The 22,664-nt window shown below is 43.0% G+C and overlaps 1 protein-coding gene across 5 annotated transcripts in view; it reads left to right on the top strand.

Moving 5' to 3' along the window:
- EFEMP1 (EGF containing fibulin extracellular matrix protein 1) overlaps positions 1–22,664 on the top strand; it is a 1,468,010-nt gene that overhangs the window by 1,224,788 nt on the left and 220,558 nt on the right. For all 5 annotated transcript variants that reach the window (XM_044054759.1, XM_044054754.1, XM_044054738.1 and 2 more), the window contains exon 6: positions 11,168–11,287. In XM_044054759.1, coding sequence (XP_043910694.1) covers positions 11,168–11,287 — 120 coding nt within the window. The remainder of the gene's footprint in view (positions 1–11,167; positions 11,288–22,664) is intronic.

Here is a 22,664-nt window from a genome sequence, read left to right as displayed (position 1 = left end):
AGAGAGAGAAAAATAAGAGGCAACAAATGTTCTGTAAACCCAGGGACAGGTAAGAGGAATGATGGTGTGCAAGTATTTGTATTTGTGCATGTGTGTATGTGCGGGGTGAATGAGAGGGGAGCCTGTGCCAAAGCAATGCATGGGCCACCAGTGGTGATTACTGCATGAAAGAGTTCATTAGCACTAGTAACAATACCATGCAATCCAGAAACATGCAAATTAGGCAATAATAAGGTGTTTCCTCTTTGGGGCTAAACATGTCTCTGAATCATATTTTCTTCAATTGCAGAAACAGCCCCTTTTAGCTGCAGCACCCAGCCCTAGTTCAACAGTAGTGTTTTATAGACTAAGCTTAATAAAATGTGGACATTAATTTTTTCTGAGTCCTTTGAACATCACTCTTAGTGTCTATAAAAAGCTAAATGGTTTCCATTAATGGCTAGTAGTACCCTTTAATGAGTCACCCTGAATTTTAAACTTCTCCATCAGGAATATTCCCCCCTACACACACATACACACACACACACACACACACACACACACACACACACACACACACACACACACACACACACACACATACACACCTACGCTAAGATGCTTAAATGCAGGCTACCCAACTTTAAAGAGGGCTTCCTTTGGTCTTGTGGTAGGGAAAAGGACTTTAATAAGGTATGTTTTATAATTTGGACTCAGCTGCCTCCTTGTGTCAAGAAGGAACAGAACCCTTTGGACCGCACAGCCCATTTGTAGAGTATTTAATTACCGTTTATAAATGCAATTGCTGTTGAGAAAATGAGTGTGTTCACCACTCCATTTTTCTGCTCTTAATGTTGTGAACAAACTGCTGCTTTCTTTGGGTTTACTTTTTCTTACTGAAATTGTTGATGTTCTAGGTACCTGTACATTGACTAAGCTGTGTATGTTTCTTCCTTAGCTACTGGTGACTTGCTGATGTAGGTCCATGAACTTATTTTACATATTCTAGTTTGGTGTAATTGTCATAATTTGCTGTATATGTTCTTTTTTTGCATAGTTCCTTATGAAAATGTGGCCTGTATAACTATGTGTGTGTCTAACTGGGACTCTACTCTGGCCAGGGTTATAGCTGAAAAAGTGATCCAGTATCAACCCACTTACCCAGTTATTAAGTTGATAAAAAATCAAATTAAAGTAAATATCTGTAAAAGTAAGCATTGCTTTTAATACAGAATTGCTGTTATTGTTGTGTCTTTTGGCTTTTCCCGGTTAGGGGTCGCCACAGCAGAACTCCGGTCCACTAATGATTGGTAGTTGATTTTTACGTGCTGAGTTACCAGCCCTGACACACAACCTTCAATGAAGGTATGCCCATTCACGCATGTCTCCACGCAGAAGATGCTCTAGCTGAGAATCGAACCGGACAGCGTCTTACTGTGAGGCGACAATGCTACCGCAACACCACCACTATTATTAAAAATTATAATTTTGATAACAAACTAATGAAGGGGCTTTGCACACATTCCCCAACTACTAAATGCACTTTCTCCTTACTAGCAAAAAAGTTTGCTTCAAATTTCTCGTATGACACTACCATCCCAACCCTAAACATCCCTGAGTCACTCCCCTTCACCATCTCAAAGGATCATACCCTTAAAGTACTCTTTGAGACCAAACCCCTCTGTAGTGGGTCCTGGCAGTATACTGGGTTGTTTAATAAATAGTGCCAAGGAGGGTGATGATCCCTCCTTACTTTATTCAGTCTAAGCCTCACCTCAGGATATGTTCCAGAGTCATGTTGTACTACAGTGATGATGTTCCTTTGTAAGGATGGCTCCACCACTGACTCTGATAACTACAGACCAGTTAACCTTCCCAGTCTCGTCTATAAAGCCATGGAATATATCATCTCTGATCTCATAGGCCAGAACATTAAACATTTAATCAGGCTTGACCAAAATAATTCTGATTTATTAAGTGCAGGTCATATCTTTGAAAAGTCAAGTAGGCACACTGTCCATACTGCCTGCTTGGATTTTGCAAAGACATTTGGCACCATGCCACAACATGGGATTGTAGATAAGCTAATGGCCATAACTAGTGATCCCTATTTTGTAAGATGGCTAGCAAACTAGTTTAAGGACAGAATGCATGTGGTCAATGTTAGTGATGCCTCTGTAGTTAGGAAAAGGTGACCAGTGGCATTCTCCAGGGTTGTTTACTAGGCCCCTTCTTTTTTGCATGTATCTTTTTGATGTAAGCACTAACAGCAAGGATTTATGGATGATTAAGTTTGCTGAGGATTGCAAGCTGGATATAGCGGTTAATGCATCTGGTGATACTAGTACCATTCAAACACACCTAACATGCATGTTAACTCATGCTGACCAAAAAGGGACAAACTACTTGCTAAGAAATGCAATATAATCTCCTTCCTAAAACAGCAAATTTCTTTTACCTACTGTATCAGTGACACTCCACTCTCAAGTGTGTCTCTGCTCATGGACTTGGACACCTGGGTCAAGGGCTCCCTGTCCCTTGATCAGAGTGTAATAGGCGGTCAGAAAATCCTTCTATATCTCACAATTAATCACAAAGGGCATCTAATCTAAAAAACAAATAAGTTACTGTTCCCTGTACTCTTCTATGGTTAGACACATTATAAAATATAATGCACCCTTTGGCATGTATCTCACTAGACACACCAAAAAAACTTGATAAAAATGCAGAGGTTCCTAGCAAAAAAGGATATAGGGCCTTAAAAATCTTAGTTATCAGGAAAGGCTGGCATCACTGTCCCTGTACTCAGTGTCATATATGTTCTTGAGGGAAGACCTGTGCCTTGCTTTCTCTGCCCTCAGGGACCCTTTTATTTGAGACCTCCTTTTTCTATGTATATCAGATAGTGTAGCCAATGGACGAACAAGAGATCTCAACCTACATGAAGAAATTAAAAAAAAAAACATTTGGAATTAGGTTCATTACCCAGGACCTCTTCTTGCTCTGGAATAGACTCTTCTTGCATGTTAAGCAAAGTGACGCCATGTCAGCTTTCAAACATAGCTTAGACAAATGGATGGGTTCCATAGAATACACTTCAGGACTTACAGGCCTTATCATCCTTGAAAATGTTGGTAGGGCCTGAGAGTGGTATAGCCTGTAGTTGAATAGCCTGTTTTTCCCATGACTCTCATTCTTTTGATTCTGAGGTTGCACTAACATGAAGTAAATATACTTCAAGCTAATACAACTTTGGTGTTGGTATGTTTAGCAACTTGTGGTATAGTGGCAAAAACCTACCACTTAGAGTGGTGGGGGCATGTATCCCTCAAAAAAAAAAAAAACACTTTTAAAATGGCAAATCATTTGTATTTTTTCCAATGACTAATCATGTAGTAGTGTAATGTTCTCAGCAAATTGTTCAGTAGTGAGTTAGTTGTTAGAGTCTCAAAGTAGATCCAGATGTACCAAGACTGTCTTTAGATTTTGAGGGAGGTTTGCAAAGTATGGGGAGAAAGGCAGCATAAAGTATAAAAGCATAAATGTTAAGTTGTCAATCTCGCCTTCATTCTTGCTTGATGGGTTGCACTGCTAAGCTCGAGAGTCACTTTTACCAGCTCGAGGCAGCCCCATATCCCATGATGCAAGGCGGTAAGTACCCAGATCTCGATGAGGTCCTCCTTTTACCAGCTCCTGGTAAGTGATTAAAATACTTGATATTTTAGCCCCTTTTACTAAAACCCTTTAAATTTTAGTTTAAGTTAATTTTAAAGATTTTCTGACAGAAATTTACCTGTCTCTTTTATTTTTTAGTCAAACTTTACCCATCCCATCCCCCTGTTAGGGTGTGTGTGTGTGTTTGTCTACTTATACCTTTTGGTATATTTAATTTAATTTAACTCTTTGACTGGTGTGTGTGTGTGTTGTCTTTCACCATGTCAAAGAGAGGGTCTCAGGCTTTAAGAAGTGTGACTCGTGCTGTCAGAAGATGTCTCTGACACGGTCACACTTCTTTGCCTGGGGCCTCTTCACCTGCAGGACTCCTGTGCTATATGTCATTCCTTCAGCCAGAGAGTCCTGCAGGCAAACTGATACTCTTAGCGAGGGCTCTCAGTCGGCTCCATCCAAATCTGCCAAATCTTCTGTGTCAAAGCCTGCGGCCTCTGCTCGACTTCGTTCGTTCTGAGTGAGATCGCTGCTGGCCGATTCTGGCTTAACTAAGCCTTCGCACCGATGGCTATCGGTGCCGATTCTGCATCGACCGACTTCGGTTCCGACCACCATGTGGCACAGGCATCGGTGTCGGCTCCGACACCGTTACTTTTGGCTGTATCGGCTCCGGCTGGAGCCGTCGATTTCATCAGTCGATGGCTCATTCCAGGAAGAGGTCGAGGTCTCCTTCCCTTCACCTCTCCTTCGGGAGCCATCGGAGCCGATCTTCAAGGTCATCCAGGCTTTCAGACCATGACTTAGAGAGTGGTCAGTAGATTACTTAAGTCACAGGCACTGGCCCAAATGTTACATAGTCCGTCTCAACAGGCGACTGTTGGTCCACACCCGTTACAGTTCCTCCTTCAACTCTACCCCAGAGCTTGGAGTTGGAGTCTTCGAATGGTTACTGCTACGGCTGGAGGACAGATACCCCTTCTGTTCCTTCAGCCTCTACTCTTATCTCCTCTTGAGACCTTCCTTAGGGTCGGGCTTCCATGGTCTCCTCCGGGGGTGAGTGGCATCGGACCCTTGTCCAACCAGCCTCGGCCTTGGTGAGCTCGGCTCCGACATCTGCCTCGAGACTTCCCTTCGGTGGTCCCTGAGTTCCTAGTTCTTCGAACGGCTTCTCTCGGACCTGCCTGGGAGGGGCATTCGAGGTGATGAAGAGTGTGCTGGCCACTGGTATCAGTCAGCAGTCTGTTCCCCTAGCTCCTCCCTCTATAGTGCCTGTTGACATCTCTGCCACTTCTCTTGCTACAGGACCCAGAGATCCGCCTCAGGTTTCCCCATTGGGAATTTCCCCTCTTCTGAGGATTCTCCTGATGTTTGGAGATCCTCCTAGGAAGAGGACTTGTAAGAGGAAACATGTAGACTCCCCGAGTCTGTCACTTCAGATACTGACTTTGATGAGTCAGAGGGATCCCTAGATCCCCTCTGAGGATGTCTCCTTCTCAGACATCCTAGAACTCCTTAAACAGAGGGAAACTGGCCCACCAACAATCCCTCTGAGGATGAGTCAGTATTAGAGGCGCGCGTTGGATCTCCCTCCACCTCCTGGGTGTCTCAGGTGTGGGCAGCTCCTGACTCTGTAGAGCCAGTCCCTAGGAGGCCTTCAAAATTTATCACTGCCCTCACTAAGGGTGTCCCCGCTGATGCCATGGTGGTGGCTGCTGGAAGGAACTTGCAGATCCTTCTGTACCCGTCCATCCTCCTAATAAGGACTCTAGGACCATGGATAGGATGTTTTCCTCAGCGACCTTTGTTATCGCTGAATTTCACTTCACCAGACTCCAGAGGGATATCCTTAGGAGCTGGGTGAAGTAGTACAGATCCTACAGCTGCAGGAGCTCAAGAAAAAATTGCTTCAGCTAGAACCCTTAATTCCATTGCAAACTCCTCCATGCTAATATCATATGCTGCTGATGCAAGCCTGGATGCGGCTATGTGACTTTGCAGATCCCTTCAAGGCGTCCTTCACAAATTCTCCCTTTGATGGGTCAGCTTTGTTTGGCCCTCAGGTGAAGGAAACTTTGACCAGGTGCGAGCAGGACGGCAAGACTCTTTCTGCTGTAGTTTCCACCCTTCTAGACCTTACCCCAAAGGACAGAAAGGTGGAAAATGTGGTTCCAATCCCAAGGAGTCACGGGTCAGTTTACCCCTAGAGGCAGAGGGTAACAACAGACGCTGCTCTAGAGGCAGAGGGGTCCAAAAACCAGGAAACAGAGAGCCTCTCTGACAAGCCCTTTCAGCATCCCTGAGATGTTGCCCGGCTGTCCCTCCTTGGAGGCAGTCGGGGAAGATTATCACTGTACCCAGAAGCCTGGCATTCCCTCACTCAAGACAGATGGGTACAGTCGATCATATCCAAGGGTTACATAATTCCTTTCGAGGAAAGTCCTTTCCCCTCAAATTCCCTTCCAGATGTACCAGAAATTGCAGAGTTAGAAGTCTCAAAACTACTGCAAAAGAGCCATTCAGCCAGTTACAACAGACCATTCAGAGCCGGAATCTACTCAAGGTTCTTTTTGGTCCCCAAAAGATGGGAGACTGGAGACCAATATTGGATCTCAGCAGACTCAACAAGTCTGTGAGGAAGACAAGATTCAATGGTCACTCTTCAGTCAATTCTGCCCTTCTTACAGAAGGACAACTGGATGTGCTCAATAGATCTTCAGGATGCGTACTATCACATCAAAATTCACAGACGCTCCAGGAGATTTCTCCGCTTTCGCTGGGGTCCAGTCATTTCCAGTTCAGAGCCCTGCCCTTTGGTCTCACTACAGCCCCCAGAGTGTTCACCAAATGCATGGCAGTGGTCACGGCTCACCTGAGACGCCAAGGATTCCAGGTGTTTCCGTATCTCGACGACTGGCTCCTGTCAGCCACCACCAGGCATCAGCTTATACAAGCCAGGGATTACACAATAAATCTTTGTTCTCATTTGGGCATCTCGATCAACTTCAAAAGTCATCCTTATCGCCCTGCCAGTCTATTACCTTCATAGGAAACTTAAACACTGTTCGGATGTCAGCTACCCTTACAGATCAAAGAGTTTCAGACATTCAGAGTCATGTCAGGATCATTCTGGCCAACAAGAAAGTACAGGCCAGAATGGTTCTAAAGGTATTAGGCCTCATGGCTGCGGCCATTACTCTTCTTCCCTGGCTCGATTCTACATCAGTGGATGCTGTTCACACAGTGGTCGACAACTTCCTATCGTCACCAGATTCTGGTGACACAGACTTGCAAAGATCATCTTGCTTGGTGGATCACATCTCCTCAGGTTCACCAAGGCAGGTACTTTGTACCCCCATCCCCGATAGCCACTGTCACCACGGATGCCTCCTGATCGGGTGGGGGTCATTATCAGGGCAGGATGGTTCATGGGGGTGGCAGCCATTCGAGTACCATCTGCACATAAATGTCCTGGAGATGAGAGCAGTGCTTTTAACGTTGCAAGCCCTCAACGACTTTCTTCCCGTAGGGACAATTGCAGTCCACACGGACAACATGTCTGTAGTTTGGTATATCAACAAACAGGCGGAACCAAGTCCTACCCCTTGTGTCGAAAGCCAGACTATGGCAATGGGCGATCTCCTCTCATCGGTTTCTGGTAGCAACGCATATCCCTGGGAAAACCAACATTGTAGCGGACAGATTGAGCAGAGCTATTCTCATGCCTCACGAGTGGTCTCTCAAGCAATCTATAGCGGAAGAGATTTTTCTGGAATGGGGTCGTCCATGCTGCGATCTTTTGCTACTCCCCAAAACAGCAAATGTCCAGACTTCTTCTGTCTCTTCCCTCTACCAGGCCATCCCCCTCTGACCCAGGATTGGCCCCAGGGACTTTATGCCTTCCTCCATTTCCTCTGGTTATCCAGAAAGCTACCGCTTTGAGAGCCAAATTGATTCTCATTGCCCCTTACTGGCCTCGACAAGTTTGGTTCCTCCATCATCACCTTTTGGTGCAGCGTGGCATCTGGACCCAGTGCCAGATCTTCTGATTCACCAATCGGGTCAGCTGCACCAGTCTATCCCTTCTCAACCTCACAGCATGGTTGCTCCACTTCCTTCCTTAGCCAGTTAGAGACATCATAGTAGCCGTTAAAATCCTCTACCAGGAGGATTTATACAAGCAAATGGAAACGTTTCTCTTATTGGGCTAAGGCCAAGAATATTGATCCTTTCACTGCCCCTGTTCAGGCAGTCCTGGACTTCTTAGCAGAGATTTTTCATGCAGGCTCCTCTTCTTCCACAGTCAGAGTTCAATTGGCTGCTATCTCCAACTTTCATGTCGGGATAGCAGATCATAATATTATGTCCCATAGGCTCTGCAGGGCCTTCTTGAAAGGAATTTTCCTACTAAAGCCTCCAATCAGGAATCCTCCTCCTCAGTGGGATCTAAATTTAGTGCTGACATCCTTGATTCTTCCCCTTCCAGCTGTTTCTTGTTCCCTGAAATTTCTTTCTTGGAAAACTTTATTCCTAGTGGCTATTACATCGGCCAGAAGGGTGTCTGAACTTCATGCTCTATCGGTTTTTTTCACAAAGACAGAGTATCTTTGAGAACTAATCCAACCTTTTGCCTAAGGTAAAGACCAATTTGAATCAATCCATTGATCTCCCTGTATTTTTCCCAAACTATTCAGACAGAGCTGAGCAAAAGCTACATTATCTTGATGTCCACCGTCAACTTAGATATTATTTGGACAGAACAAAAAAAAAGAAAATCTGATCAACTTTTTGTTTCCTGGATAATAAAAAGGCCTTCCTGTTTCTAAAGTGACCTTGTCCAGATGGCTTTCTTTGGTCATCTCTGAAATTTATTTGCTCAGGGAAAACAGCTGTGCTCAAAACCTAAAGCACATTCAACTAGGAGCTTAGCTACTTCTACAGCCTTTCAAGCTAGACTTCCTTTAGACACTATTTGTGCAGCGCCACTTGGGCCAATTGGACTTGGCCTCCAGGGACAGAGCCAGCTTTGGCTCTACAGTCCTCAAGAGTCTGTTCCATTGAGCCACCCAGGATAGAGGTGCTAGGGGTCCCATCAAAGAGAATGAAGCAAGATTGACAACTTAACATTAAATGTACCTACCATAACGTTCCATGTTAGTTGTCTTCTCTGCTTCTTTCCCTCCCTCCTTCCCCTGGCCTGGATAGACCTTGTTATAAGAAATTATTATGCTGAAGACCTTTCAGACCTGGTCCTTCTTCCATCCTGTAAGTTTTCTTTCTTCCTTTGGGAAGTGTTTTTTGCTTGGTGCTATTGCCCTTTGTCATCAAACGAGATCTGGGTACTTACCGCCTTGCATCATGGGATATGGGGCTGCCTCGAGCTGGTAAAAGTGACTCTCGAGCTTAGCAAGTGGGATCGGCTCCAACCCATCAAAGAAGACAACTAACATGGAACGTTATGGTAGGTACATAACTTCTTATTTTGTATAAGTAGGGTTTGGAGCAATTTGGTATCAACTGTCTTTTTGGACCTCTCCAAAGTATTTGATACTGTCTCACATAACAAACTACTGACTTCTCTTTCAGAACTTAGACTAAATAACTTTGCACGTATATAGTTTAAGGACTATCTTTCAAACCGCAAGCAAGCCATTAAGTGGTAGGACTCTCTATCCCCCTTTCTCCCTGTCACCTTAGGTGTGCCCCATGGATCTATACTCCGACTCCTGCTCTTCACAATGTTCACCAACAACGTTCATAAAGCCACCCTCCATGCAAACGTAGTTCAATATGCTGACGACTCTACCCTAATCTGTTCAGCCACCCCACTCTCCAACTCCTAAAGAAAACAGCACAAGAATCCCTCACAGCCATTAAAACCTGGTTTTCAGACTCTCAATACTGAACCCCAAAAAAAATCCAGCTTATGCTCTTTCACCCCTCCAAAGCTACAGATCCCATTCCCCCTGTTACAGCTATCACCTCCAACAACACCCATGTTGCACTGGTTGCACATGCCAAGCTAGTAGGTGTCATTGACTAAAACATGAAATTCGACAAGCTCAAACCATAACACAAATGCATAAAAAAGTAGGTACACCCTGTAGATGTAAAAACTACCTGACCACCAATAGTAAATCTATCATAGCAAGAACCCACCTACTCTCTACATTACTCTATGTGTCCCCTGTTCTAGCAAAGACAATTTAAACAAACTATCCACTTGTTACAAGATAGCAAAATTTGCTACTGATTCTTCCTACAGATCTCAACATTGCCTAGCCCTTCAAAAACTGCCCTGCCTTGAATTAGCAAAATACTGACCCTAAACCAACTCACACTATCTCACCAAATTCTCTACCATCCCAACAAAACCCCAACCTTAGAAGGCTTAATTAACCATTTCTCCAACAGCCGACTGCTAAGGTCAGCTAACAAAGGGCTGGTTGAAGTTTCCCAAAGCAGCTACGTCTCAGGAGACTCTCTTCACTCCTGCACTGTGGCAAAGTTATGGAACTCTCTCCCACTTGAAATCAGGATTCAGGCAAGCAAAGTTAGTTTTACAAAATCAACTAAAATCGAATCTCACCAAGTGCTGGATATGTACACGCTCTAACCGGGCTCACTCCTTCAAACCCTCACTCTGTCTCCAACACCCCCTCTGTCCAGAATCACACTACAGCTTGCTATAGTTTCAAATGTATATAACTCCACGCAATACAAACTATACCTTATTTCATGGTATTATGTATTAAGTTACTGTTCTGATGAATGTTGTATCTTTCAGCTTTTCCCAGTTAGGGGTCGCCACAGCGGAACTCCGGTCTGCTAATGATTGGTAGTAGATTTTTACGTACCGAGTTGCCAGCCCTGACGCACAACCTTCAATGAAGGTACACCCATTCACACGTCTCCCCACAGAAGACGCTTTAGCTGAGAATAGAACAGGACAACGTCTTACTGTGAGGCGACAACGCTACTGCAGCACCACCACCGCAAATAGCTATGTCTTGTACATTTGTGTTTCTTCCTGGACTTCTTATACTCATTAAGTTATCTAACAAAATTTGTTTATTTCTTTTCTAAAATATTGTATGTCTCTTTCCTAAAATTTTGTACATTGATGGTTTAACATTATGTATGGAGCTTTTCTCCCTGGGCCTTCTCTGAAAAGGGGAAACGTTGTGCAGTCGGACCTTCCAGGTAAACAGATGTAAAGTAAATAAATATTCTGGTACAAATGTACCTCAAATCAAGGAACTCCAAGGAAGTGCATGCATAAAAATGAATACAGATAAATGACTGGTGATGGTGCATGAAATTTTTTGCACTACTGCTAGATTATTTTGATTAGCATGAAAAGAGATTTCATTGGTACTATATAACTATATTTTAATGATTTTAGTAAAACTAAAACATTATTTACATGTATATTTGCATAATTTCTCTTCCAGTGGCATTACAAATTCTAACCATAATTTAAAACCTAATGTATTTCACTCTGTTTTTTGATACCATCTAGACATTGATGAATGTGCTGTTCCTCCGTACTGCAGTCACAAATGTGTGGATACACCTGGAAGCTATTACTGCCTGTGCAACCCTGGCTTTCAGCTGTCTTCCAACAACCACACTTGTAATGGTAAGCACATAATTCTGACTACTCAAACTGTTTAATATACTCTCACATTAATTTGTATGTCATTTGTTGATCTTGGTCAGAAAGAATTAAAAGTCGCCTGTTTTAATGTTTTCTTCTGATGCAGCTAGTTGGTGTGTGGATAAGAACATCTGTACTCTTGTACCAGTCTTCGATGATACTGTGTAGTTCTGGCATCGACTGTGAGAAGTAATACAGAAATTGTATGTTGAATATCTGTTCTGTTTCCTCTGCACTTCATCAGCTGATTGATATATTGATAATCTGTCCCCAGTACAGGACTACCATCAAAGGTCATATAATGCTATAGCTGTCAGGAGCTTTGCAGACCTTAGTTGCTGAGTCAGTCCTTCACTGTAGTGTGTCAGTCGGTACCAGCAGGTAGCTATGGCAGATAATCAGCACAATGCTTGTGAGTAGGCAACCCTTTGTTGTGCAGTACTAGGAACTGACTTTCACATCAAACAGTTGAGATTTCTGAATTTGTTGTACTGGTTAGTTTACATGCATGTACCATGTATAGCTACACTGAGAAACACCTGTTCTTTCTGACGTCTGTTTGCTTACAAATGCATTTACTTAAACAAGTTTTGTATGAATGCACACCACACACAGCACCTGCCTGTGGAATAAAATATCACTTCTAGGAATGTTTAAATAGTCAACAGAGATAACCCAGAGGGCTCGAGTGAAGTCTGGTATCCCACCTGTAACCCAGATGGTGACTGGACTAACAAGAATCAGAATATAAAGGATTAGTCCAGATAAAATCAGTTTAGCTAGCAGATCTAGGAGGCCCTGTATCTCTGATGCTCCCTGTGGGAGGAATAAAGACACCTTGTTGAAGTTTCCAGTAGTTTATTCAGTTAAGCAGGCAGATGGACGAGTATTCTTATTCTACTGACATCTTTCATGGAATGGGGAGGGTTTTTGCACTGTCTGACAGACAGATGCTCATTGGTGACATCTATTATGGACTGGGAGATGGTTTTTGCACTGACATTTGCTCATCGGGGGAAGTGAAATCCAGAGTTTGGCAACATAAACTGAATACAATAAATCACTATGACAGTTATTTGAGTTGTGGGTAAGCAGTTTTGCTTTAGGGATTGTATTTTCTGCATAACTGAGTAGCAGAATAACATTTGTTATGTTTGAAAAGTATGTTGGTTGCCGATTTTAACTGAGCAAGCGTTAATGTGAGATGTAATTGTAGCCATTTTATTTCATGTATTGCTATGCAGTGGTGGTTTTCTGGTGAAATTAGCAGCAAATTTGACTGTATGCTTTCCATTTTCTGGGACTGAATGCTTTGGATGTTAGTAACAACTCGATATGCACATGACAGGCTTAGGGATAATATGGTGCATGCATAGTTAATTGTCCTTCTCTGTAAAGTTTTGATTTGAAGAGCCTGCTTAATTTGTATTAGTTTTAGCTAAGCTAATACATAGTGTATGTGTTTGTTAAACCTGAGCTTATAGGTTCATAGGTTCATACTAGGCTATCTGCCCTAGGGCATTTATAAGCCTAGCCAGAGTGTGTTTGGCTTTCGCCACCCATTTTAAATTAATTTTGCTATGCCCTTTTTCGAGGTTAGTATACTGTGCCTCTGTCTAACAGTGACACAGAAGTGATACCTGGGGTAAACCTACGATCTCCCATCCACTCATCAAGATTCCTCTTGAAGAGAGTCAATGAGGGACTTTGCCTAACCTGGACTGGAATTTTATTCCAGAGTGAAGGGAGCCTCTGGGTTATGAATATGTCCCTCCAGCATGTTCTATTTATTTCAGTGCTGAGGTTCAAGTCTCTCGAGCGCGTAGCTCGATGTGATTTGGATTTTCTGAGGTGCAGCATGTCCATTAATTCCGGGTTGGACATGGCTTTATACGTCAGGCACAGATCGCCTCTGAGCAGGCGGTATGCCACTGAGTAGAGCTGGAGTTTCTTTAACTGGGCAGCATATGGCATCTGTTTGAGCCCTTTGATCCTCTTGGTGAGGTACTTTTGGGGTCTTTCCAGTTGCAGCAGGTGTCTGGTAAGGTACATCCCAAAAGGGGCATTGTACTCAATTATGAGCCTGATGAGGGATGAGTAAAGAGGCATGATGACCTCCCCTGATCTAGATGTGAATCCCTTCACGATTAGGTGGGCTATATAAAATGTTTTTCTACCCACTTTGGCCACGTGGTTGTCAAATGAGAGATTGCTATAAACTTGGGTCCCCAGGTCCCTAATTACTTCTTCTGTACTTAATGGATTACCACCTTTGTGGTAATTGTGGGCACTTTGTTTTTGCCAAAGGGGATGACTATACACTTTTTGGCGTTTAGCTTGAGGCCATGGCTCTGGCACCAGTTGTCTGTTTCTATGAGGCCCTTTTGTAGGATGCTTGTGTCGGCTGGAGAGTCGATTATGGTGCCCAGTTTGCAGTCATCTGCGAACTTGGTCAGCCACAGTCCTTCCGTGTTGGCCTGTACCTCCAAGAAATATATACCGAACAAGAGAGGTCCCAGGACTGAGCCTTGTGGGACGCCACTTGTAACTGGTTTGGAGTCTGACATGGCTCCAGCAATTCTAACCATGTGGGTTCTGTCCTTGAGGCAGTTTGCAATCCATCTAGTGACATACGGGTTTATATTTAAACTGGTGAGCTTATCTATAATGCCCGAGTGGGGTATTGTATCGAAGGCTTTTGTGAGGTCCAGGTAGGCTGTGTGGACCGCCTTCCCCTCGTCAATGGCCTTGTTGACTGTTTCAAAGAAATCGACCAGGTTTAAGAGGCAAGATCTGCCCTTAACAAAGCCGAACTGGGTAGGATCCAGTGTCTGTAGGTCCCCAATATCTTTATTTATGAGGTCCATGATGATCCTTTCCATAACTTTGCAGACCAAGCTAGTCAGGCTTATGGGGCGATAGTTTCCAGGATCCGTTGAGGCACCACCTTTGTGGAGAGGGACCACTGTTGCTGTACCCCACTCTTTGGGTACATATCCTTTAGTAAGGCTGAGATTGAACAATAGTTTTATGTTTGGGTTTAACTCTTCTTGGAGTTCATGTAGGACGCAGCCCGGGACACCGTCTGGTCCCATTGATGCTGTGTTTTTTGCTTTGGAGAGGGCGGCTCTTACCTGAGCATCTGAGATGTCAGGGGGGGAGCACTCTTCTAAGATAGATATTTGCCCTTTTGGTGGGGGGGGGGGTTGCGCTGAACCTGTCAGCTAGGATGTTGGCAATGTCTGTGGGTTTGGTGTATTTTTTGTCATTTTGGACTAATTCTGAGCATATCTGGGAATTCCCACCCAGGTTCCTAACACAACTAAAGAAAGCCTTGTGATTATCCTTAGTGTCCTGTGCAATTTTTCTCTCGAAGCTGGCCTTAGACGATTTTATGAGTGCCCGTAGTTTTTTGTTAATACTGATCAGAGATGCCTTCCTTTTCTGGGATTTTGCTGTATCATGTAGTAGCTTCCTCCTTCTATTGTATAGTTTGTTTATGGCTGGGGTCCACCAGACAGGACGTCTGCCTTTGGAGGATTGGGTCTTGGTTTTATTTGGGATTGCATAATCCATGCATTCCTGAAGGTGTTCATAGAATGCGTTTATAAAGGATTCTGCGGTCTGGGCCATATTTTCCACAGGCCCGAGGGCTTTAAAGGATTCCACCTCAGTTTTGAGGAGTGTGAAATTTGTTTTAGAGAAGTTTTTCACTGTGGTTTTCTGGGCAGGGGGTGGGGTCGGGATGTGAATATCCAGTGAGATTAGTTTATGGTCTGATCTTACCAGTGAGGGATACACTTCTGGTCTGGAGCATAGAGTCCCCATGTTGGTGATGATCAGGTCCAGTATGTTTTCCCCTCTTGTGGGAGTGGTAACAAGTTGTTCCATAGCATTTGAGTATATAAATTCTAGGAACCTTTGGGCTAGGGTGTTGGAGCTAGAGTAATGCTCTCAGTGTATGTTTGGGTAGTTGAAGTTGCCCAATATAATGGTGTTTGGAGAGACCTTCATATTTTCCAGTGTTCTCAGGAAGGCCGAGTGGGGTTCCTGGGTTTGGGAGGGTGGTCTGTAGCAGGCTATAAACTGGAAGGCAGTTTTACCCACTGTTAGTTGCACATGGATAGTCTCTGATGCTTCGTGCTATGCCACCAACCTGGATGTGTGGGTATCTTTGATGAATATTGATACTCCCCCTCCTTTTGTGGTTCGGTCCAAGTTTTGGGGCCGAAAAGCATGGTATGAGGTATAACCTGGTAGTGCTGGGGTGCTCTTGGGAGCCTTGAACTAGGTTTCTGTTACTGCACAGATATCGATGTTCTCCATGCTAAGGAGAGTTTTGAGTGCATGCATCTTGAGGTTTAGACTTCTGGCATTGAGTAGCATTACTCTTAGTTTCTTATCCCTTGTGATACCTATGGAGGTGGGTTTGTCTTTTGAGCCTTGCCTAAAAAAGGCACTATGGGGGTAGCAAGAGCCTTTGCCAATATCCGAAAGCCCACGGGTGACAGGTGCAAGCCGTCCCTAGCGAAGCATGGGAAGAGTTAGACAGCCACATTTCTACTTTGATGAGGTAGTCCTGGGTTACAGTTTACAGTTTAGTTAAGTTGTCTCGTGCATATTAAGGTGGAATCATCAGCATATTTTATGATATTGGCCTTGTCTGTTTCATGTCCAGAAATTTCGGCGTTAAAACATACAGCCACTTAATATAATAGAAAGCATGTACCATTCACAAGCCTAACCTTCAGTATTCTGATGTTTGATTAACTCAGCACTTGACAAAGAGTGCTGCTGGGAAAAAAAATGAAGCACTTAACTTTATCAGCAAAACGTAAAACTCAACAAAGTTAACTGTTACTAGATATATATATATATATATATATATATATATATATATATATATATATATATAGATATAGATATATATGTATATAAATATATATATCTAGCTATATGTATGTACTGACATAAACACATACGCACACAAGTATATATAAACAATAATCCCGAAACAATTCCAAAAAAAAAGTCCACAAGGTCACCAAACTGTAACTGTAACCAAAACAGATGTATAAAGATGGACTTTGACTTTACCAGCTCACATCTGAGGAAGTTTTTAAATGAAAACATAATGCTGACGTTAATGTAGGATTTTTATTGTGTATTGTCTTAATAAAATTTGTGTATTGTAGAGGGCACTGTCCAAGAGCTTTATTGCTTCACCTTCCTAGGTTACCTTGGTTTTGGTTATAAGCAATAATCCCCTACTGTATGTGTGTTTATCAGGATTACCCACAGTAGCTGTGGTTTGATCACGTGGTTGAAGCCCGAGTGATTAAACAAACCCAGCCATGAATAAATCCTGAAATACTCACAAAAAATCTCTCCAAAGCAGATTATTACCTCTTATGGGATGGCATAAATAGCTTCACTGCACTTGCGCCTCATATGGAACTGGCAACTATGCCGAGTTCTACAGAAATGCTTTATACAAACACCTGTATAACTGCATTAACTCAGCTATACCTGATAGGACCAAAACAAGTTCCTCAAGGAAGTGCAAACCTGCCTGGCGACAACTGCCATTAACAGGCTTTACAATAAGAAGGAAGAAATTGCTGTCTAAGACTAAGAGGGCACAAGCCCTAAATTGGAAACAATCCCTCCTCAGCTTAAACAAGCAATTAGGACTTCTTGTGAAGTCCTCCAAAGCAAATGATGAATCCAGCTTAGCTTCCTCAACTAAGGGCAACCATAAGGTATTCTTTAGTTACATCCGTAACCTAAAAGGAAAGACCCAGATTTGTGCCGAACTGGTAGTTAATGATACCACATATACTGAGCCTGTGGACATTGCTAAACTGTTAGCTGACAGGTTCTGTGAAAACGTCACTCCCCTGACCCCGCTACACATACCTCATGACATCCTTACCACCTGTCTTCTACCTTGTATCTCTAAAGAGCAGGTCGCGAATGTCCTCTCTAAGGTCAAAAACATAGCACCGGGACCTGATAACATCCCAGTCTGCATCCTATGTGGGCTCAAACAAGAATTATTAACACCACTGGGTACTCTTTTCAGTCATAATCTAAGCACTGGCTTTGTCCCAGCTGAATGGAAAAAGGCCACCCTTATCCCCTTGCACTTCCAGTGACCCTGGGAACTATAGACCTATTAGCCTGTCTAGCCTTATCTGCAAGGCCATGGAGCATATCATCATGGACCTTATCAACAAAGCTATAGGTAATCTCTAAACATTGGACCGTACCCAATTTGGATTTGTCAAAGGGAGATCATGCCTGTTAAACCCGGTGGACTTCTTCGAGACAGTCACTAAGGCCCTTGACAAGGGAAAATCTGTGTATACACCCTACCTAGGTGTAGCCAAGGCTTTTGACACTATCCCCTACTCAGGCATCATTGACAAACTCACCCAGCTAGGTATCAACCCTTATATCATTAAATGGGTCGCTAAGTGGCTCGCTGATAGAACCCATATAGTCAAAATAGGGGAATCCACCTCAAACAGCAGACCTGTAACCAGTGGTGTTCCAAAGGGATCAGTCCAGGGAACTCTGTTGTTTGGAAGCTATTTCTCTGAAGTACAGGGTAAAATTAAAGGTATGTGGCTGATAAAGTTTGCTGATGACTGCATACTGGGAGCGGTCATAGAATATCCAAATTATGTCGACATCCTATAAGAGGATCTTACACAAACAAATGATTGGTGGCAAAGTCATGGCCTTAAACTCAATGCAAAACAAATGTGTTATCATCCCTTTCAGTAATAGCGATGTTCCTGCTAACTACCACATCAATAACAGCACCCTAAGTATGCACTCAGTGGTGAGAGACCTGGATACACAGGTTGACAGCAACCTTACCTTTGATCACCATGTTTCTACATGGGTAAGAAGGCCATTCTATATTGCTCATCTCATAAGTAAGGGCATTGCCTTCAGAAAAAAAGAAGTTATAACCTCCCTATACACTTCCCTCATCAGGCTAGTAATTGACTACAATGCCCCTTTTGGTATGTACCTTTCCAAGCACCGGCAGCAACTGGAGAGAGCACATAGGTTCCACACAAGGAAAATTCGAGGTCTTCAGCATCTGCCCTATGAGGATCATCTGAAATCACTGTCACTTTATTCTGTTTCATACAGACTACTCAGAGGTGATCCCTGCCTTGCATATAAGGCAATCTTTGACCCTGCTTTACTGGAAATTTTGCATATGCGTAAGTCAAAGGGTATATGGGTTACTTGCTCTAAAGGCCTTAACCTGGTATGCGACATTAATAGAACCTGCTGGAGGGGCAGATTTGTCTCTCACAGGTTACGACACCTTTGGAACAGACTCCCACTTCATGTCAAACAGCACCAAATTAGCCCTCTTCAAATGCAATCTGGACAGTTGGATGTGTAATTTAAATTCACCCAGGGTGTTCCACCTCTGTCCGTCTTGGACAGGGGTGATAGGTCTGATTGTGGAAATAGGGATAAAACTTGACTAGGCTTGAAAGAGCCCTAGGATCATTAGTCTAGTAACCATTTATGATCCTAAGATCCTAACAGGAATGGATTATTGCTTTATACAATAACATTATTTAAGAAAGAAATTACGTTGTTGTTGTGTCTTTCGGCTTTTCCCGGTTAGGGGTTGCCACAGCAGAACTCCGGTCTGCTAATGATTGGCAGCAGATTTTTACATGCCGAGTTGCCAGCTCTGACGCACAACCTTCAATGAAGGTACGCCCATTCACGCATATCTCCACACAGAAGACGCTCTAGCTGAGAATCAAACGGGACAACATCTTACTGTGAGGCGACAACGCTACCGCAGCACCACCACCGCAGTAAGAAAGAAATTATGTACTTTTCGTAAATAATGTGATCGTATAACGGAACTTTGGTGTTTTTTCGCCTTCTGTCTTGAAAGCTGACACTGCGCATGCATATGGTACATCCGCACATTTGCAAAATTCATCAGGGGCTCCACAGCACTCTCACTGTCTTTTTTTTTTCCTTTTCTTTTTGTTGCTGGGTTATGTTCTGTCACAAAGTTATGAAAAGAGAAATGTTTGTGCACTTGAAAAAAATAGGAGTGGTAGTAGAAATATGAAGCAAATCAGAGATGTTCTGTGAATGTGTTGAAACATTTCATTTTTTCCCTCATTTTCTAGTATTACTCATAACATATGTTAACAGTAGGTAGTAAAGCATATGTCAATGGAAAGTCTGCTCACGCAAGAATACTTGAATGGCCAGACGTTTTCTACAGGTATATGCTCGATTTACAACTGGCACATTGGTTGGACCGTCCAGTCAGTGTGCATGTTTTTGAATTGCAGTGAGCCATTATTTTATAAATATATTTATTAGATATAAATACTGTATTTAATATATATGTATATATAATTCTATTTTATTTACATTTGTTTTCCAGGGTAGTACACTGATCACAGCTCATCATTTGCAGGTACTGCCTAGGTGAAATAATTTACAAAGAAGAAAAAACAGAGAGACAGTAAGCTCCAATATGTAACAAAAATAAAAATAAAAAAACAGACTAGAAAGTAATAATGTATAACAAGAACTGTATAGTAGCAATTAATAGATGTAGGGACATTTAAGAAAGAAATGTATGTTTTACAATTTTACATACTCATATGTTTAGGTTTGCATGTTGGTGGAAATGCTGTGGGTAATGAGCGTCAGGGCACAGGAGGGTGGATGAGGTGGAGTTAAGAGGTGTTAGTAGTTGAAAGAGAGTAAGGCTAGAGATTGAGAGGCCCTTGCTTGAAGTGGTCTGCCATGTGGAAAGGGCAGTTTGTTTGGTGTGGAAAAATTTTTAAGTTCATCTATGAGGGCAGAATGGGATTATAGTTCCCTAGAAAAAGATTCCCATATTTTAGTAGTAAAGATAGAGAAGGACTAATTGATGCCATATAACTTGATTTGTGGGGTTAGAGTGGCAGGGGGTTGTTTGGGAGAAACATCTGAGGTTGTAGAGTGTGTGTTTAGTATAAAGTTTGGCAACTAGTGGTGGGAATGAGTTTGTATGGAGACGTTTGAAAATGAGGGTGTCTACTAGCAGGTCTGTCCTGTGCTGCCCTGGTACTAGCAGGTCTACTGTGTGCTGCACTGGTACTAGCAGGTCTTCTCTGTGCAGCACTGGCACTAGCAGGTCTACTCTGTGCTGCCCCTGTACTAGCAGGTCTGCTCTGTGCATCACTGGTACTAGCAGGTCTGTTCTGTGCATCACTGGTACTAGCAGGTCTGTTCTGTGCATCACTGGTACTAGCAGGTCTGTTCTGTGCATCACTGGTACTAACAGGTCTGTTCTGTGCATCACTGGTACTAGCAGGTCTGTTCTGTGCATCACTGGTACTAGCAGGTCTGTTCTGTGCATCACTGGTACTAGCAGGTCTGTTCTGTGCATCACTGGTACTAGCAGGTCTACTGTGTGCAGCACTGGTACTAGCAGGTCAGCTGTGTGCAGTACTGGCACTAGCAGGTCAGCTGTGTGCAGTACTGGCACTAGCAGGTCTACTCTGTGCTGCACTGGTACTAGCAGGTCTGTTCTGTGCATCACTGGTACTAGCAGGTCTACTGTGTGTTGCGCTGGCACTAGCAGGTCTGTTCTGTGCATCACTGGTACTAGCAGGTCTGTTCTGTACAGCACTGGTACTAGCAGGTCTTCTCTATTCTGCACTGGTACTAGCAGGTCTACTTTGTGCTGCACTGGTACTAGCAGGTCTCCTCTGTGCAGCACTGGTACTAGAAGGTCTCCTCTGTGCAGCACTGGTAGTGATTCAGCTTTTTAAGGTTGAGGCGATGGTGCTCATGAGCTACCAGAAACCTAAAAAATTTTGACCAACAACAATTTACAAATATTCTAAAATGCACCAACTGGCACCCACTTAAAACTCTCCCACTAGAAAATGCCATAGACCATTTCAACAAAATATTTCTAAACACTCTCAACAGCCCTGCCCCAATTTGTACCAAAAGAATAAAACCTAACCACACTCCCTGGTTAACAAAGACCACAAAACAACTTTTACAAACCAGGGACAAAGCCTGGAAAGAATGGCAGAACAACAAAAATAAAGCAAATCTAATAAAATATAAACGTATGAAATAAAGCAAAAAAGCTAGTAAGTTCAGACAGAAAAAAGCTTTTCTCCAACCAACTGGCTTACCATAAAAAATAACCCAAAACTTTTCTGGAAAAGTATCACAAACCTCCGTACCCCGGGCTCCAAACAAATCCCTTCATCTAGACAAAACACTTTCACAAATGGCCACCATGTTCAATTCACAGTTTATCACTAGCATAAACAAACTAATAACAGAGTCTATTTCCACTACAACCTCTATCCCCCTTCAACTCTGTTCCAAGACACTGACTGCCACTTAAATACACTTTTCCCCACTCACATAAATAAATGTTCTCCCCTTTACCAAAGTGCAACTGCACCATCTAACCCTTTCCTTTCTCCTTGCAACCAATACCAACGTCATTAATCCTGAAGCTCCATTAAAACCATGTTTCATCTTCTCTGACAACCTTCCTCCAGAATACTTAAAATGCACTGCAGAAGCTATTGCATATCCTGTCAGCATTCTTATTAGTTGCTTTATCATAGAGTCCTATGTTTCCAACCTCTGGAAAAAAAATCTATCATTAGCCCACAACACAAAGGAGGCAGTTCCAATGAACCACCTAATTATTTTCCAATCTCCATCTGCTCTCCTCTATTAAAACTACTAGAAAAATGTATGCATAAACAATGACTTCACCATCTTACACATAACAATCTACTTACCCCCACCCAACATGGCTTTCACTCATCACACAGTACAAGTACTGCACTAACCTCCTTCATGGATACTGTGAACAAATCCATTGACTCTGGTAACATTACTTCAGTACTTTTACTAGAAATGTCAAAGGCTTTTCACAAAGTATCACACAAAAAACTTCTTACATTTTCCAATACTGACTGCTCTTCACCCTGCCACCATTGGTTTTCTACCTGTCTATCAAACCATCAGCAATGTGTAAAATGGCAAAATAGTCTATCCCAGTACCAAACTAACCAAACTGGAGTGCCACAAGGATCCATCCTCAGTGCCCTACTCTTCAATATTGTTACCAACAACTTGCACACCACTTCCCCTCTGCTCCATTATCTAATAAGCAGGTGGTGCTACCATCATTTCCTCCTCAAATAACACACAGCACCTCCAACAAGTAACACAAGAGACCTTTAGCTCAATTGAAGGCTGGCTGAGAAAATCACAATTATTCTTTCATCCCAAAAAAACAAAACTTCTACTGTTCGCA

This window comes from Protopterus annectens, chromosome 1.part2 (genome assembly GCF_019279795.1).
Source record: "Protopterus annectens isolate FY-2018-M chromosome 1.part2, PAN1.0, whole genome shotgun sequence".
NCBI classification, from domain to species: Eukaryota; Metazoa; Chordata; order Ceratodontiformes; family Protopteridae; genus Protopterus; species Protopterus annectens.
The sequence above is the reverse complement of the archived record's forward strand: the minus strand, read 5'-3'. Positions and strand labels throughout refer to the sequence as shown.